This window comes from Cavia porcellus, unplaced genomic scaffold (assembly GCF_034190915.1).
Source record: "Cavia porcellus strain 051 isolate PalLab524CR breed Dunkin Hartley unplaced genomic scaffold, mCavPor4.1 scaffold_6, whole genome shotgun sequence".
NCBI lineage: Eukaryota > Metazoa > Chordata > Mammalia > Rodentia > Caviidae > Cavia > Cavia porcellus.
In genome coordinates this window covers 99,210,036-99,226,177 of record NW_026947489.1, presented here as the reverse complement: position 1 = coordinate 99,226,177, position 16,142 = coordinate 99,210,036, and the positions used below count along the sequence as shown (strand labels likewise).

The 16,142-nt window shown below is 39.7% G+C and overlaps 1 protein-coding gene across 4 annotated transcripts in view; it reads left to right on the top strand.

Moving 5' to 3' along the window:
* The window catches only part of Insc (INSC spindle orientation adaptor protein), a 132,356-nt gene that overhangs the window by 61,990 nt on the left and 54,224 nt on the right, over positions 1-16,142 (top strand). For all 4 annotated transcript variants that reach the window (XM_013148100.3, XM_063251851.1, XM_063251852.1 and 1 more), the window contains 3 exons: positions 1,113-1,458; positions 1,984-2,036; positions 3,092-3,215. In XM_013148100.3, the coding sequence (XP_013003554.1) occupies positions 1,113-1,458; positions 1,984-2,036; positions 3,092-3,215 (523 nt within the window). The remainder of the gene's footprint in view (positions 1-1,112; positions 1,459-1,983; positions 2,037-3,091; positions 3,216-16,142) is intronic.

Sequence of the window (16,142 nt, the reverse complement as noted above, 5' to 3'; positions counted from 1 at the left end):
TGAGCACCAAGTGCGTATTTGTAGAATGAATGGGTGAATGAATGAATGAGTGTCAGATGGAGAATGGCTTGAGGCAGGTCAGGCACAGAAAGACTAATCAGAAGATACCTACAATTGAAAACAGAGCTTTGAGCTCAGCTTCAGTGATTACTTATATGTGTCTTCTCTGATCATGGAATGATGATGAAATCTATTGTTGTCTTTTGCTTCCTCATTTACTGGTCTTGCTTCCTTGTGCAGTGTAAACACTCCCGGAGAGGGGAGGCTGGAAGTCTTTGTCTCCACTTTCCCCCACTGTGCCTGGAACTTATATAGCATTAAATATATGGCACTCATCAAGTATTCAGTGCCTCATTAATTATCTGATATTACTGACTTATTTGACTAAGGGAATTCCAGAGTGGACTTTATTTATGACTTACAATCTAATCTATATTCTTGTGCTATGTACTAATAGAGTTAATTTTGATTCATTACAAGAGTGGTTCATATGCTCCCTATAGAAAATTGGAAATTAGGAAAAAAATTGAAGAATTTATTTTCATCATCCATAACGATCTGTCACATTTTTAGTCTTCTTTTTAAGCCCTGTCTCTAGATATGGCTTTTAAGCCTTATTGGCATAGTTTTTGTTTATATTTACATTTTATATATTGCTTTCTCTACTTAATACACATTTCCTTTTCTGTAAACTTCCTGGAAAGCATTATTTCAAGTAAATGCATACTATATAACCATGTGACTCTTCCATAGCTCACTCACTTAAGTAACTATTATTTTATGTTTAGGTTACTTCCCTTTCCCCCTCATTGTAAGGTCATCAATTAGTCTGCCAGCCCTCATTACCAGCTGTTTATCAGTCTGGACACCTGTTCCCTGAACTTTGTGCCTCAGTCTTATTTATTATCTGTTAGATGGAGATACAGAGAGTTGAGTTTAAGGTTTGTGAATGGAAGGAACTGAGCACACAGTAGATGATTAGTGAAATATCTGATGGCCTGGGATCATATACATGCTTAGTAAACATGTATATGATGGGATTAAGGGATGGGATTAAGGCCTCTGCATGGCGTGGCCTGTTGATAGTCATTCTTCCCTATTCCCTCCTGCAGGCTGCACCTGCTGCAGGTGGACTCTGTCCAGCGCTGGATGGAAGACCTGAAGCTCATGACCGAGTGTGAGTGCATGTGCGTCCTGCAGGCGAAGCCCATCAGCCTGGAGGAGGATACGCAGGGCGATCTCATCCTGGCGGGAGGACCCAGCCCTGGAGACTCTCTGCAGCTGCTGCTCAAGCGAGGCTGGGTCATCAGCACCGAGCTGCGCAGGATTGGGCAGAAGCTGGCCCAGGACCGCTGGGCGCGCGTGCACAGCATGAGCGTGCGGCTCACTTGCCACGCCCGCTCCATGGTCAGCGAGTACAGCGCGGCCAACAGGAGCCCCTCGCAGGAAATGGGCCAGGTCAGCTGCCCTGGGGTGGGGCTGAGTGGGCGCTGGGTGAGAGGCTGCATTGCAATGGGAATGCATGAGGTTGGAGCCTTTCCTGGCCTTCAGCTTGCCCCCTTTTCCAACACAGCAAGGAAAAAAGGACAGTAAAGGCCTTTACTGAGTGTCTGCAGCGTGCTAGGACTGTGCTAAAGCTAAATGCTTTTTACAGCTATCTCATTTAACCCGCCCAGCCTCTGAGGGAAGCACCAAGCACCGTGAGAAGCTGCACGGTGATTGTGAGCACCAGCTTTATAGCAGATGGAGCCTTCCTGCTTAGAACTCAGATGCCCTTCACACCTAACTGCTCAGTTTTATTTCCGTGTGCTCCTGAAGCAGCAGATCTCTTTTCCACCCATATCACAGTGTTAACGTTCAATTCCTCCTCCCCAAGTTGGATTATTTGATTCTCTACTTTTTGGACTCAGTGTGCCCAGTACAGCAGCGGGATTCTGAGCTGATGCTTATTGAACTGAAGAGCACCAATTTATTTTCCTATAGGTTGAGAAGCTGCTAATGGAGAAATGTTCGGAGCTCTCTGCAGTTACAGAAAGGTAAATCTGGACCCCGGGTCCCAGGGCTGGCCCCTCATCCTGTGACTGGGAAGGATGGGGAGAACCCAGAGGCCTGAGGGTGGGCCAGGAGTTTTCCTTAATTGACTTGTTTAAGAGGCCTCAAAGAATTGCTTTGAGATTTTCTGCTCCACTTTTAGGCCCTAAAAGCGAGATAAAAGGCAGTGGAGAGATCTGTGCTTGGGAAGAAAAGAGGATATTCAGGAGTTGGTAACAGGGAACAGGTTCTCACAGCCTTGAAAGCCCCCATGGCCCCCAAAATCAAGGAAAGGTGAAAGCTGACACTCACGTCCTTATACACACAGATGTCCACAGACACTCATGTGCTCATACATGGATATGTAAACACACTCTCACTCCATCACAGAAATACACTCATGCCCTCTTCTCTGACTTTTGCACACATAAACACATATATATTCACACTCAGATGTATGCCCGTACACTCACGTGCACACACTCCTGGGTGTGTACATGTACTTTGGCTCACCCCTGCCAGACCTGCCGTAGAGGACAGACATAGATCTTGGCACCTTTGGGTGCTCCATGGGGTCTGTGACCTACTTGGATGGAATATTTGCAGGGGATGAACCTGAACCCGATTCTCCACGTTCTTCCGGTGGGAAGAACACCCCCAGCCTGCTTCCTGCATGTGGTGGGAAGACAGTTGGTGAAGGGCCACAGGCCTTGCCTCACATCTTCAGTGTGAGTGCTAGCAGTTCCTGGCACCCCAGGGCCTACTTCACAGCTTCCCACCCCTGAAGCCCCATCCTGACACCACTGAGAACATAAACTCTGGCTGCGAGGATGGGCAGGTATCTGAAGGAGAAGCCCAGGGGTATGGATCTGCCACTTTTCCTGACCTTATGTCCTAGTAACAGAGGCCATGAATCTCTGTCTCCAGCCAGACATCCCCGCAGACTGATTTTTCCCCGGTCTCTTCTTTCCACATACCAGGCCCAGAGCAGGTCTACATCTGGTCCAAGAAATGGTTCAGGACCCCTTTCCCGAGCCCACCCATGGTTTCCTCTCCCCAGGTGCCTCCAGGTGGAGAACGAACATGTCCTGAAGTCGATGAAGGCCTGCGTGAGTGAGACCCTGAGCACGCTGGGCCAGCACTTCGGCCAGCTGCTGGAGCTGGCCCTGACACGGGAGGTGCAGGTCAGTGCAGCCTGGGATGCAGAGCGCCACTCCTGTGGTCCTTGTGGAGAGAGGACAGAGGGTTGAGCCAGGCTCAGGGAAGGTGTCTATGTGGACTTCCTTGGGAGGCATCCTTTTTAGACCACTAAAGTCAACTCTGTCCTCTGTGAGACCAGAATGTCAGAGCTTGCCTGAGGCTTCCTGAGCATCTAACCTAACTCTATCTTTCAGATGTGCACGTTGGAGCCCAGAGAGGGAAAAGACTTATCCAAAGCCACACAGCTAGGTGTTGGCAAAGTCTGAATTACACATTCAGTTTTCTACTCTCTATTCTAAATCTTCTATGTTGACTTACTCTTTACAATGCACCCAAAAGATCGTATTATCCTCAAAGACTTAAGGCACCTGTAGGAAATAAGCCAAACCAAGGAAATAAGTCCTGTCAACAGAGGAGAATCTAGAAAGGTCACACAGTCCAGCTCCTGCTTCTAAGCAGGCTCATGTTTGATTCTGGAAAGAAGGAGGATTTGGGGGCCAGACAGATGTACTTTCAAACTGTGTTTTCACTATGGGAACTCGGTCAGTTTCCTTCACCCCAGTGATCTATGATGTGAGAAACCTTTGCAAGAAGGACAAGTGCAAAGTACATAGCGTGTAGTATGGTTAAAACACATGTTTCCTTCTTGCCCTTTGCTATTTTAAAAGCTTCCCAGTACACAAGGTTTTCATTATGAAAGGTATTTACATGTTATTTATAGTTACTGAAAACTGTGTTACATATTTGTCATTCTCTTCCCATCACCAAATGAAACTCTCCCATAAATAACACGCCACTCTCCAAATTCATCCTCTACTGGAATCAGAGTCGCTTGTGTTTCTTTCTATGGCTCATTTTGCAGAGGCCCCAGGTCTTTGTAGCTGATTCCCTGCTGACCTGAATTACCTGCCACAATCCAAGTCCCTCTGTCCCACAAACATGTCAGTGTGGCTGGCCCCAGGCATCTTCTCTTTCCCAATCACAAAAGATTCTCAAAAGCCAACTCTCCCTTTCCTGAGAATCTGGGACAAATGGAAGTAGGGAATCAAAGGCTGGAGTGCAGGGGTGTTGGGATGCTGGGGTACTGGAACACGGGGGTACTGAGACACTGAGGACGACATCTTAAGCTCCTGAGCCAGTGCTGTCAGTCACGTGGAGGGAAAGTCAGAAGTGCAAGCTGGGGCTCATACCCCAAACTGAACCATCAACTTGCAGAGGACAGGTGGGACATGGGGCCTAAGATGGGTGAAGAAATCAAAAGACTGATGTGGAAAATTAGTGAAGTCAGTGAAAAGGACCAAGCAGGGTACAGATGTAGCCACAGTTCTGCAGCCATTTTTATAGAATAGGCTTAAATGGAAGTGTTAAGTTGGGTGAGAACGCAGCAACTCTTCGTACCAGGGAGCAAAAGAGTCAGCGTCCTTGATGCTATAGGTCACAGAATCCTGGGAAAAGCTCCCCGCGGCTTTCAGGATCCCTCTGAGGCCTTTTGTCAAAAGCCAAGGCATAGTGCATTATGCTTTTTCCTTATTCTGACATTACTCAAGGTGGGGTGTCCTATCTAATGTGCCTACTTTTGGGTCTGTCCCTATCTCACTGTCTGAACAGCTGGGCCATCAGTGCCCAACCTGGGAGCTGAGCTGGATCTTCTACCCTTTTATTAGGGTTTGTCAGCCCACTGGCCTCTCTGGTCTGGCTGGAGATGACAGGGTTTTTCCTCTAAGTGTCTGCATCATTTGTTTTCTTCCTGGTAATCCCCTTCTCTTCTGCTTTTTTTCCTTCCCTCTAAGCTACTATGCTCTAGAGTCCACCCAGACTCTAATGGTTTGAGCTTTCCATGCTCATAGTAGGTAATATTTGGCTGATCTTTACCTTCTTTATGAATCATAAAATCTCCATATGGACATTAGTGACCTTAGAATGGAACTGGATGAAGGCAGTGTAATTTATGCTCAGTGTTGTAATCATGTGTTTCCTAAATGAATGACTCCAATACTACTGCCTGGGACGCTAGGAATGGTACCACGACCCTGTATTTGCAGTGTCTTCACGTAAATGGAATTTGCTTCTTTACATCAGAACTTCTATGGTATGCCATTCTGCACAAAAATCTTCCAAAAGGTCCTCATGCATTATAATATTTCCTGATTGGCTTGAGCTTTCCATAGGCAAGAGTTTGGATTGTGTATTTCTAAGCACGTATCTCTAGTGACCTTCATAGTTCCTGGCATAGATTGTTAAGCAGTACATTCTACACTTGAAGAATCACTATTTTTAAGTTAAAGTAAATATTTACTTATTCTGGGAAGCTGGTATTTCAGGAAATGCAATGTGGGAAATACTCTTTTAGTACTAAGGAGCTACATGTGCTCTTTACACAAAAGAATAATCTTTTCCCCTCGGTCTCAAAACATACCAAAAAGAAAAGAAACGAAACAAAACAAAACAAAACAAAACAATGTGGTGAAACAGTGCATACAAGGAGGATGTGGTTCAGGCCCTGGATGAGTAATGGGTAATGGGTAGTATTTGTGCTCAAAGGACATTCCTAGGAGGATGGGGAAGGGCTGAAGATCAAGGTTAGTGAGGAATGAATTGGGGGGCAGGGGGTGCTTAATCTACACGTGAGTGCTCCACTCCCTACAAGGTTCTGTGCTTTGAGATGGACAGATTTAGGGCCAGTGGATATAACTTACAGGCTATGTCATGTCAAAATAAGTCTGTGAAGCAGTGGGCTGCCACAGGGTGGAAGGGACTTGATTGTTACTAAAATGTACAAACTGTCACTGAGAGGACATAGACAGTAGGTGCAGGTTGGACTGGATGATTTGCAAGGTTCCTTCCACTGATGACAGGATGTAAGTTTACAAATGTGGGCATTGTGAGCTAGTGGACCACATACAGAATTTGGCGACGTCAAATCTTGACTGACTATGCAGACTTGAGCAAGTTATTCACTTTTCCTGATCCCTGGTTTCCTCGTCTCTTCAGTGGGTTGTTGTTAGGGGTAAGAACACATGCTGTTAGGGGTAACACTCTTTGGCCTGTGTCATCCATTTACTCACTATAGACCTGCTATGTTACAATATAACCTAATGGGTTTTGCTGGAAAACAGCTCTTAATCTCCTAATTGCTTATTAAGATCATTTAACTTCTTGGTAGGGAACATATTTTAAGGCTTAAGTGTTAGTTAATGAAAATTAACGAGCATTTATGATTAGTCTACCTTGGAGCAAAGGATTAGCTGGATGGGCAACAAAAGGAGAAAATTTGACTGACAAAAATTGGTTTGCTTGAAGATGATTTAAGGGATGCTCTATTGAATAAACTGATTTTCACCTGTATGTCTGAATTTGTGATTCAGTTTCATGTGAATGGGTGTTATATTCACTCATCTATTCATTTAGTTTGTGATAATTATATACCACTTGTATTAAAATGTAACTGACCAGGAAACACAGCTTTGAGTCTAAAACTAAGTAAACTTGTTAAAACTTCACCTCACAATTAAACTTCTCTTTCTGGTCCCAGATAAAAGTCGACCTCCCTAGACCTCAACTGAGAGAAAAGCACCAATCTTAAAGACAAATCTCAGCCTAGGGGGACTTTCCTGAGGGAAAAGGCAAAGCTGATCTTGCTTAGTTTCTTCTTCGAAACTCATCAATCATAATTCATCCTTCTGGCAGTGAGGTGGCCTGGAGGGGTGGGGAGTGTGTCCTTGGAGGTGGTGTGATTCCCAACACCCCACCTTGGGTGCTTAGAGGAATGTGGTTGGGTCCTGTGCAGGAGGGGTGTCTGTCATCTGTTAGGGAGTCCTTCTCAACTTCAAGAAACCATTCTTCCAAATAACCGTACTCCTGTGGATCTTTTTGGAATTACATGGGCAATCTAGATTTTGCTTCCAGAAAGTTCAGAAATGACTCAGACTGTTGGTTGTTAAATGAATACTAAGGATGCTCTGAAACTGAGCTCAAAATTTGCTTCCTATTCTGTTTAATACTCAGGTGTTGCTCAGCCACGAGGTCCTGTATAGGTAAGTAGAAGCTGCAATGCAATTAAATGACAAGAAACAGATAATCCAAGTGTATGTGCTGGATGAGAAATTGATTTCCAAAATGTTCATATGTCTTCTATCCCATTTCTGTAAACAAAAGCCATCAAACAACTGACCAGCACACAAAATAAAGTAAAGCTTAAATCTTACTCAGCCAGCAGGGTTTCATGCCAGGGTACAGGAAGGAAGATTTTCTCCATAACTGTCTACAACAGTGGGAAGGGTGTCTTAGGAACTGTCAATATCTACTGTTTCTCTAAGTCTCTGGAAAACCCAAAGAGTCAGTGCATTGGACATACAGTCTTACCACATTTTATACCTACACTCACAAAAAGTTAAAATAGGCAAATTTTCAATCATAAGACCTGGAGCGCCATGCGTTTGCCTTAGGACTCCACCTTTAGGATTGCCAAAGGCCTCAAATACTCACTTGTAGCTGAGAAAATAAAGTTGGGGAGCAGATACAGTCTCTGTTGCAGCCTGGAGGGTTGTCAGTCAGTGTATTTCAGTCACCCACTGTCCATGGGTTACATGTACTCACTGCGGGGAAGCAGCTATGGAAGGTTAATTGTGGTACTGTTTTCACTATGTATGGGAGAAAAATGGCCCTGTTCTCCTTGGAGGGCATTTGAAGTCATTTCACCTTCCCGAAGAGTCAGGAATTTGCCATGCTTTACATGGACTTGGTGGATTTGCATTCTTTGTATCTACCATATCCCAAACATTTTAATTTCCAGCTCCCTCTAGATGCTTGTTTCTCTCACCCTAGGCTGCATTGATTTTGACTCCTTGAGGCAGCTTAGATCAGTGATCTCCAAACCACTTCAAGTGCATTGCATTCCCCAGGCTCCTAAACATTTCCCCGGAGAAATTCAAGCATACATAATTTTAAGAAAATCTTTTTCAGAGTTTCAGTTTTTATTTGGTTTCTTGACTAAAACGATCTTCCCAATAATACACTCAGGTTTTTCATAATCCTTCATTAGCTTCCAAAAGAAGATGTGTGCATCATTCATCCTAAATTTCACAGCGCATTACCCTGCCATGCAGAAACAAAGGCGGGGCGGGGATGGAGAGGAAGTGGAGAATCAAGCAAAGGAGAAGCCTTCCTTTATGAACTGTAAAACCCTCAGACCTCCACTAATTACTTTGGTGTTTTCTAAATATTTTTGGTGAGAAAGGTGTTAGAGATTTTGCCTTTTCCCCAATATGGCAATCTTCTGAATTCAGATATATGGTAAAGTGTGTGTGTGTGTGTGTGTGTGTGTGTGTGTGTGTGTGTGTGTGTGCGTGTGTGCGTGTGTGTGTGATTTGTGGTTATGAAAGTTTCCAGTTCGTTTTATCCTTTCCAGCCATTTATTCTCAAAGTGTTTGCTCTTGAAGGACAGTTTCTTTAGACCAGAGCCAAGAGAGAACTCGCAGGACACATCAGGTCCTGAAAACAGATTTTTAAGGCACACATTTAAATGAAAGCAATTCCTCTCAGCTGTTTTTCATATTCACGTCTAAATTATGACATTAGCTGGAAAGGAAAGTATCTTTGGAAAGCAAAAGACTCTGAAGGTTAATGATACTGATTATTCTAAATGTGACTGAAATCTTTTTGAGAGCAACCAAAAATTTCAAGATGTACTGGATAAAACATAGACATAATTTTGCATCTTTTTAGACATTATTTTAAAAAGCAGTTAAAGCCATTTTTGCCAAAGCATTTTTTGAAATATTTGTGCTGATTTCTACTTCATATAAAAAAGAGAAAATTTATTGCTAGTAGCTGGACTAAATAGATTTATGCATTATATAACTTTTTTGTCTTTTAAATACAGAAGGAACTTTGCTTAAGAGAAATACTAAAATTAACTGAATTATTTCTGCTTATTTTAAAATTTTCAATTCTTGCTTAATTATTTATATCCCCAAAGTTCAGTACGCATATAAACCCATCTACTGAGTAAATCTTATGCCTTTTGTCATATACTTACATTTATAATTAACTGAGAATGTTAGCTGTATATTTCTTTGTATTATCACAAGTTCAGTAAATTGTTTTATCTTGGCTTTATAACATGCCAATAAGTCAAATTCTATTTTATAACTACATTATTTTAATATTGACAGTTTTTAGCATTTCTCCATAGAGTGTGATCTTCATAATTATGTGTCAGTGGTTTTTAGCATTTGTTGAAACATATTTTGAAACAGTTTTTAATTAAAAAAATGAAGTTAGGTCTTTACTGAGAGAAGGTTAATCTTGAATTGGCTGATTGGTCATAGGGTGGATATTTTCATTAAGTTAAATATGCAAGAGCTAGAGTTTCAAGATTTCAATAAACATATTTGAAACACAAAATATCTTATTAAAAATAGTATTGACAATGAAATTAATGTTTTGATTTTCTCAATTCTTTCTGAATAAGCTGGGTGATCCATCGTGCTCTAAGTGAAAAAGTGATGAGTATAACTAATAGTTATTTGATAAATCTTGGTAAAGTACTTTTGGAATTTTTCCCAGAAATTGAAAAAGCAAATGAAAGACTTTAATGATGGGGTAAGAAATGCTTTTGCAAGTCCAGAAGTTTTAGATAGCTTTACCATTTTAAAGGAGCTACCAGCTTTCAGATCATTAAAAATACAGTTTGATGACAGATTACATAGTAATCTGACATAATTCAAAAGGTGATCAAAGGGCTAAGTGTCATGGCTATGCACACTTCTCCTGTCCCCTGTACAGATTAATGAGAACCAGATTTTTCAGAGTTTACCTCTAACACTATAACATTGTCAATATTCCATCATAGATACATGACTGCATTAGAACATTTTAAAAAGCCCATCATCTCACTGAAAGAAACAGTAAAATCTTAAGTTTATGGTTCATAATTATTTATATAAATTAATAACCTATTTGTTTTGACCAGTTATTTTGATGATAACTGTAATAACAATTCAACAAGGAAAAGTTCTTTTTAAAAAATACTTGGAGTTTTATAGTAACAGGATATAAAATGAAATTTGAAATTTCAATGATAATATTGATGATAAATAAACACTTCCAAAATTAAATGTATTACACTAAGAAAAAATTCTGAGGGAAATGTGGAATACAGATATAAATTTAATAATTAAAGAAGACACAAAATATGACAGAATGAATATTCATATACTTTTAATTAGATGCTGAAGCTGATACCGTTTAAATTCCACTGAATAGACTTAAAAAACAGAGTAATAACTTTGTTTTGTCAGTACCTACAGTTTTTTTGGAAATTATATCCTTTCCAACTTTGTTTTTTAAATCTATGATAAAAATTGTAGCTATCAAAAATGTATGAAGGGTTATGCGATTTTCAAAATTTGTGGGTTAAGTGAGAAAATATTCTTTTGACATAAGATACACTGGCATCCTGGTTTCCTATCATGCTGGCTGCTGTCACTGCCTCTTACTAGAGAATTTCTTAGGCCTTAAGGTCCCTGTGTCCCAAGGAGGATTTCTTGTAAGTGTTTCATTTGGATAATTGTCCTCAGTTGGTGCCCGAACTGAGGCCACTTTCAATGTTCTTGAAGTCTGGCTGTGATGGGTCCAGGGAGGATCAGGTCCTGAGCCAGGACTTTTCAGAATTCTATCTTTACAAACCTTTTGAATATTCTATGCTTGAGTAATATTTCTTTCTACTATGTCTTACTTTGCGGGAGTGAATTATGCCTCCAATGTTCTCTTTCCTTCTATTAATACCTAAGGCTTTCAGGGAGATTCAGTAAATTTAACAGCTACTCTTCTCACGCAGGGCACTTTCCTTCTAAATGACTATGGCATCTAGATTTGAGTTACTTTCCCCATGTTTAGTTCCATTTAGTTTCTGGCACATTCTTTTGGATTTCTCACAAACGCTTACAGATTTGGGGGGGGGGTTTCTTATTGAAAGAAATGAAGGCAATTAAGTCAACTAAGTTTAAGCATCCAATTCTAACAGATCTTATTCACATTTTCTTCCTAAGTGGGATACTTGCACCCAAAAGATATTTTCTTGTCTGGTCTATAGCTATTCTAATAATTAAATCACCATTTTTGTCTACCCCTTCAGTATGTCCAGTTCTTTTGTATCTCTCCTCAGAGTCCTCAGTCATGCATTTCCCCACATATTCCCAAGACACAAGCAGTACTACATGCTATCTCCAAAAACTTTCACTTGGGAATTTATCCATCATCCTTTGCAATATGCATGCTGATCTTTGTAGTATTTTCTGTGCCTTGACTTTATTAAACCATTAAAACCAACCAAATGATACTCATTTTTATATTTCATGATCTTAAGAGTCAAGAATTTGGGCAGAGCTTGGTAAGCGATTTGCTTTGTCCAGATGGGCATCGTCAAGAGGTGATATTCAGGTGGCAGATGGTTTGGAGAACCCTACCCAGCTACCCTCACATGTATGGTGCCCTCACACGTACGGTGAAGAGGGTGGGGATTGCTCTCGACTGAGTGTTGATAGAGATTCTACACATGGCTTTCCTAGTATGACAGTCTCAGAGTTATCAGGCTTCTTACATGGCAGCTCAGGGCACTCAAAAGATTGCCTCAAAAAGTCTAAGTGGAAGCTTCAAGGCCTTTTATGACCCAGCCTTAGGGGTCTTGGCACACTACTTCTGCTGGGGGCTTCCTTCTGGTGGCCAGCAAGACAAGAAGCCCAGTCCATTCTCAAGGAAAGTGGAATTAGAACTCACCATTAGTGGGAGGAGTAGGAAAGCATTTGCAGCCATCTTTAATATCTTTCTCTGTGTTGTGTCTGCCTATATTTTTTGTGACTCTTTTGCCTATGTGGGATTCTTTGTTGTCTGATCATGGACTCTCCATCTAGAACTTCAAGAGAGTCGTCATACATTTCCTTGGTTCCCTCTGAGGATCACATTCCAGCCTGCTCTTTTAAGGAGTTCATTCTTCCTTTCTGGTAGGTTTCACTGGTTTGCAGTCACTGTTTGACAAAAATGTATCACCCTTTTCTAATTCCTTACTTAAAGCAGACTACATACATCTCCTTCACTTCTCTTTTACCTGGTTTTAAAGAGTTATTTTTATTAGTTTGTTTCTTGTCTGTTTGGTCTGTCTTTTAAGAAAATAATTGTCATTCAGCCTGTTAAACCTATCTTCTTTTATTTTGTTTTCATTTTTTATCACTCTTCTTATAATATAGGGTGAAGTTTATATATTTTTTGAAACATCCCTGTTTTCCCATTGATTTCTTGAAAAAAAAAACATTGTTTTTTTAAATACTGAGTTAATTTGAAGAATAAATCAAGATAGAACCAGGGTGGAATTTCTATGGGGATAAGGGTGGCATGGGAAGCTGCTTTATAGGTGTGATATCTGAGAAAGGAAAAGAAGGATTGAACAGCAAGAAATTCTTGGACAGTGAATCAAGGCAAAGTCACCTTTTGGAGGACTTTTGGAGGATCATGCTGTGTTCAATCTCAGTTGGGAGAATCAGCTCTCCGGGAATTTGTGGGCTTAGTGAGAAGCCAGTGGAGACCCAGAGGGCAGCAGCTGGGGCTTGCAGTCGGCTCTGCCTCCCATTTGAGGAGCTCTGGTGAGAAGCTGCAGTACACAACCACTCTCCTTCCTGGTGGTGAGAGCTGCCAATGTGGCTGGATGTATCTTTGCCTGGGACTTCTACCCAGCAACATCAGCAGCTCACATTAGCAGCTCCACTAGTCCATGGAGGTTCTGGCCACATCAGAGATCAAGTCATTAGTCTTTCAAAATAAGAAGTCAGACTCACAGGGGACAGAGTCCTGCTCCCCTTGCCTCCCCGGACTATATATATGAACTTTGTTAGATTTCAATTCCTCAGTTTTCTCAACTGTGAAATGAAATGTGAACAAAAGACTTCCTAGGCTCTTGCAACTCTGACATATTGTGACATTCAGGGTCTTGAAAATCCCAGTCAAACCTTTTATTTCTTATCTTCCCAAATTTATGCCGTGGAAAGGGTACTTACTACTTTGTCAGGGATCTGATTCGCTAAGATCTGAGGTGAATTAATATATATATATATATATATATATATATATAGAGAGAGAGAGAGAGAGAGAGAGAGACATTAACATGAAATTATTCTCAGACATAAATGGTCTAATATTAGCAGCTGATTGCAAAAGACATTGACCTTGAATTGTTTAATGTAATACTAATTTCCTTCAAGTGTAAACACTAATCAGGGACATTAGGTAATTATCATTTAGATACAGGACCCCAAAATATGAAATCTACATTTTCACATGAGCATTTGTATCACACACAAGGCTGCTTACAGTAACAATTGGGAAAGATTCTAAGAAGAGTGTTTATTATAGAGATTTGTAGTGACAAATCTTGATTATTAATGTTCTTGTACAGAATCTCTTACAAAAACTTCCCTCACATCTTGGGGAATAATTTTTATATTTAACATAAATACATACTTAATTTTATGTCACTCTCTGCAGAAGATTAGAGTGTGGGGTGTGTGAAAAATTCCCATGAGTTTAAATAAAGAAGCAAAAGGCAGAACCAGTTACCTTGAACTTCTAACCCTCTTAATTTTAATCCTTCTACAAGTGGAGAAACCAAAGCCTAGGCAAATTATGTAAATTTCTCCAAGGTTACAAAACAATGACTGCAAAGGATTTCACTTTGCTCCCACAGGGCAGGAGTCTTTTATTTTTTTTTTAATTTTATTTAAGGAGAAAAAGAAAAAAAAACAGAAAAAGGGTACAAGTAATACAGAATTTCAAAAAAATAAACAGTAGGAAATCACTAAGTAATAAATTACATATTGTCATCTTAGAAATAGTTGTTCAAGTTACAAAATTAAATCATACAAAGTGGACATTCAAACAGTGAGACTGCAAACAGTTCTATTCAATGATCCAACAAAAACTCAGTAATATACATGCAGTTATATCCTTTAGAGTACTTTCTTTTCCTCTCTTTTTTACAATGACAATTACATATTTTGGGTTTTAATTATTACTCCCACAGTTCTTATTACTTTATTTTGAAGAAAATAAAACCAAATGTGACATAGCAAAACAGAATCAGTCAAATCAAAAGGATAGACATAGTACAAAATGTAAAAACAGAATATAAGGTGATCAACAATGGTTACCATAATGCCTCTTGCTATCTTAAAGAGAATTGCCTATATCATCAGTTATAATAAAATTGAACACAACAGTAAACAACAGTAATGAACAAAACCAATAAAACCAAAACATTGGATACATTACAGGGCTTCAAAAGAAGATAATAGTCAAACCAGAATGGGCATCATAGTGAATCTTACTGTCTTCAAAGTTGTTGCCTATAGTCTCAAACTTGGTACTATCAAGCAAAACAGAATAGAGTAAAATCAGTCAAAACAAGATGGTGACAGCAATACCGGGTTTCAAGTCAAGTTAATAGTAAATCAAAATGATTACAATAATATATCTCGCTTTTTAATTTATTTTTTCCCTTAATTAAAAAGAAAAATAAAAAAAATAATAAAAAGGTGATTGAGATAAAAGAGGACATAACAACAAAACAACACAGGTCAGAACATAACCATTTAAGCAACATAGTGTTTCATCACAAGATATCCCGACATAAAAGTAGTTACCATAGTGTCTCTTTCCTTGAAATATTTGAGTATAACTTTGTATACTGTAGCATCAAACATATCAAGACAATGTAGAACCATTCAAGAGAATGACAGTACAACAGGGTATTTAGAACCAACTAACAGAAAACGAACAATGGTTTCTGTATTATCTCCTTGTCTATAAAAGTTTTTGTTTATATTATCACATATAATAAAATCCGATAATATACAACATGTTAAGACCGATGGAGACAGAAGAACCAAAGCTTGATGGTACTTCAAAACAAGATGATATTAAATTAGCACTAGTTATTATGTCTTGTTTTCTCCAAAATAGCTGTTCATACCATCACAGACAATAAAATCAAACAGCCCAGAATAAAACCATTACAATTAATGAATGAAAACATTATAAGTCTTCAAAGCAATATTATGGGGAATCATGATTACCACATACTTTTATGTATTGTTATCATTTCTTACAGTAGGAAAACTATTTGGCATTTATACATGTGGGTTTGATTTATTTCACTTATGAGTATGGTTTCAAGCTGCGCCCATTTATTTATGAATATCTCAGTGTGATCATTCTTTATAGCTGAGTAGTACTCCATTGTATAAAAATACCACAACTTTTTTATCCATTCCTCAGTTGGTGGACACTTAGGTTATTTCCAAGATCTGGCTATTAAAAATTATGCTTCTATAAACATGGGTGCACATATATCACTGTGGTATGATGGTTTCAGTTCTGGGAATATGCCTAGAAGTAGAATAGCTGGAACAAATGGGACTTCCAATCCCAGCTTTTTGAGAAATCTCCAGACTGACTTCCACAATGGTTGCACCAGTCTACACTCCCACCAACAGTGCAGGAGAGTTCCTTTTTCCTCACAGCCTTTCCAGCATTTGTTGTTGGTCTTTTTTCTTGATTCTGGCCATTCTTTCAGTAGTGAGATGGAATCTCAGTGTGGTTTAAATTTGCATTTTTCTGATGAGTAATGATGATGAACATTTTTTCATGTATCTATTTGCCATTTGTATTTCTTCATCTGAGAAGTGTGTATTCATCTCAGATGCCCATTTTTGGATTGAATCTTTGAATTTTGGGGGTCTGATTTTTTTTACATTATGTTTTAGACAGAAGTCCTTTGTCTGAGGGACAGTTCACTAAGATTTTTTCCCAGTTTGTGGGTTTTCTTTTTATTATGCTGGAGATTTCTTTTGACATGCAGAAAC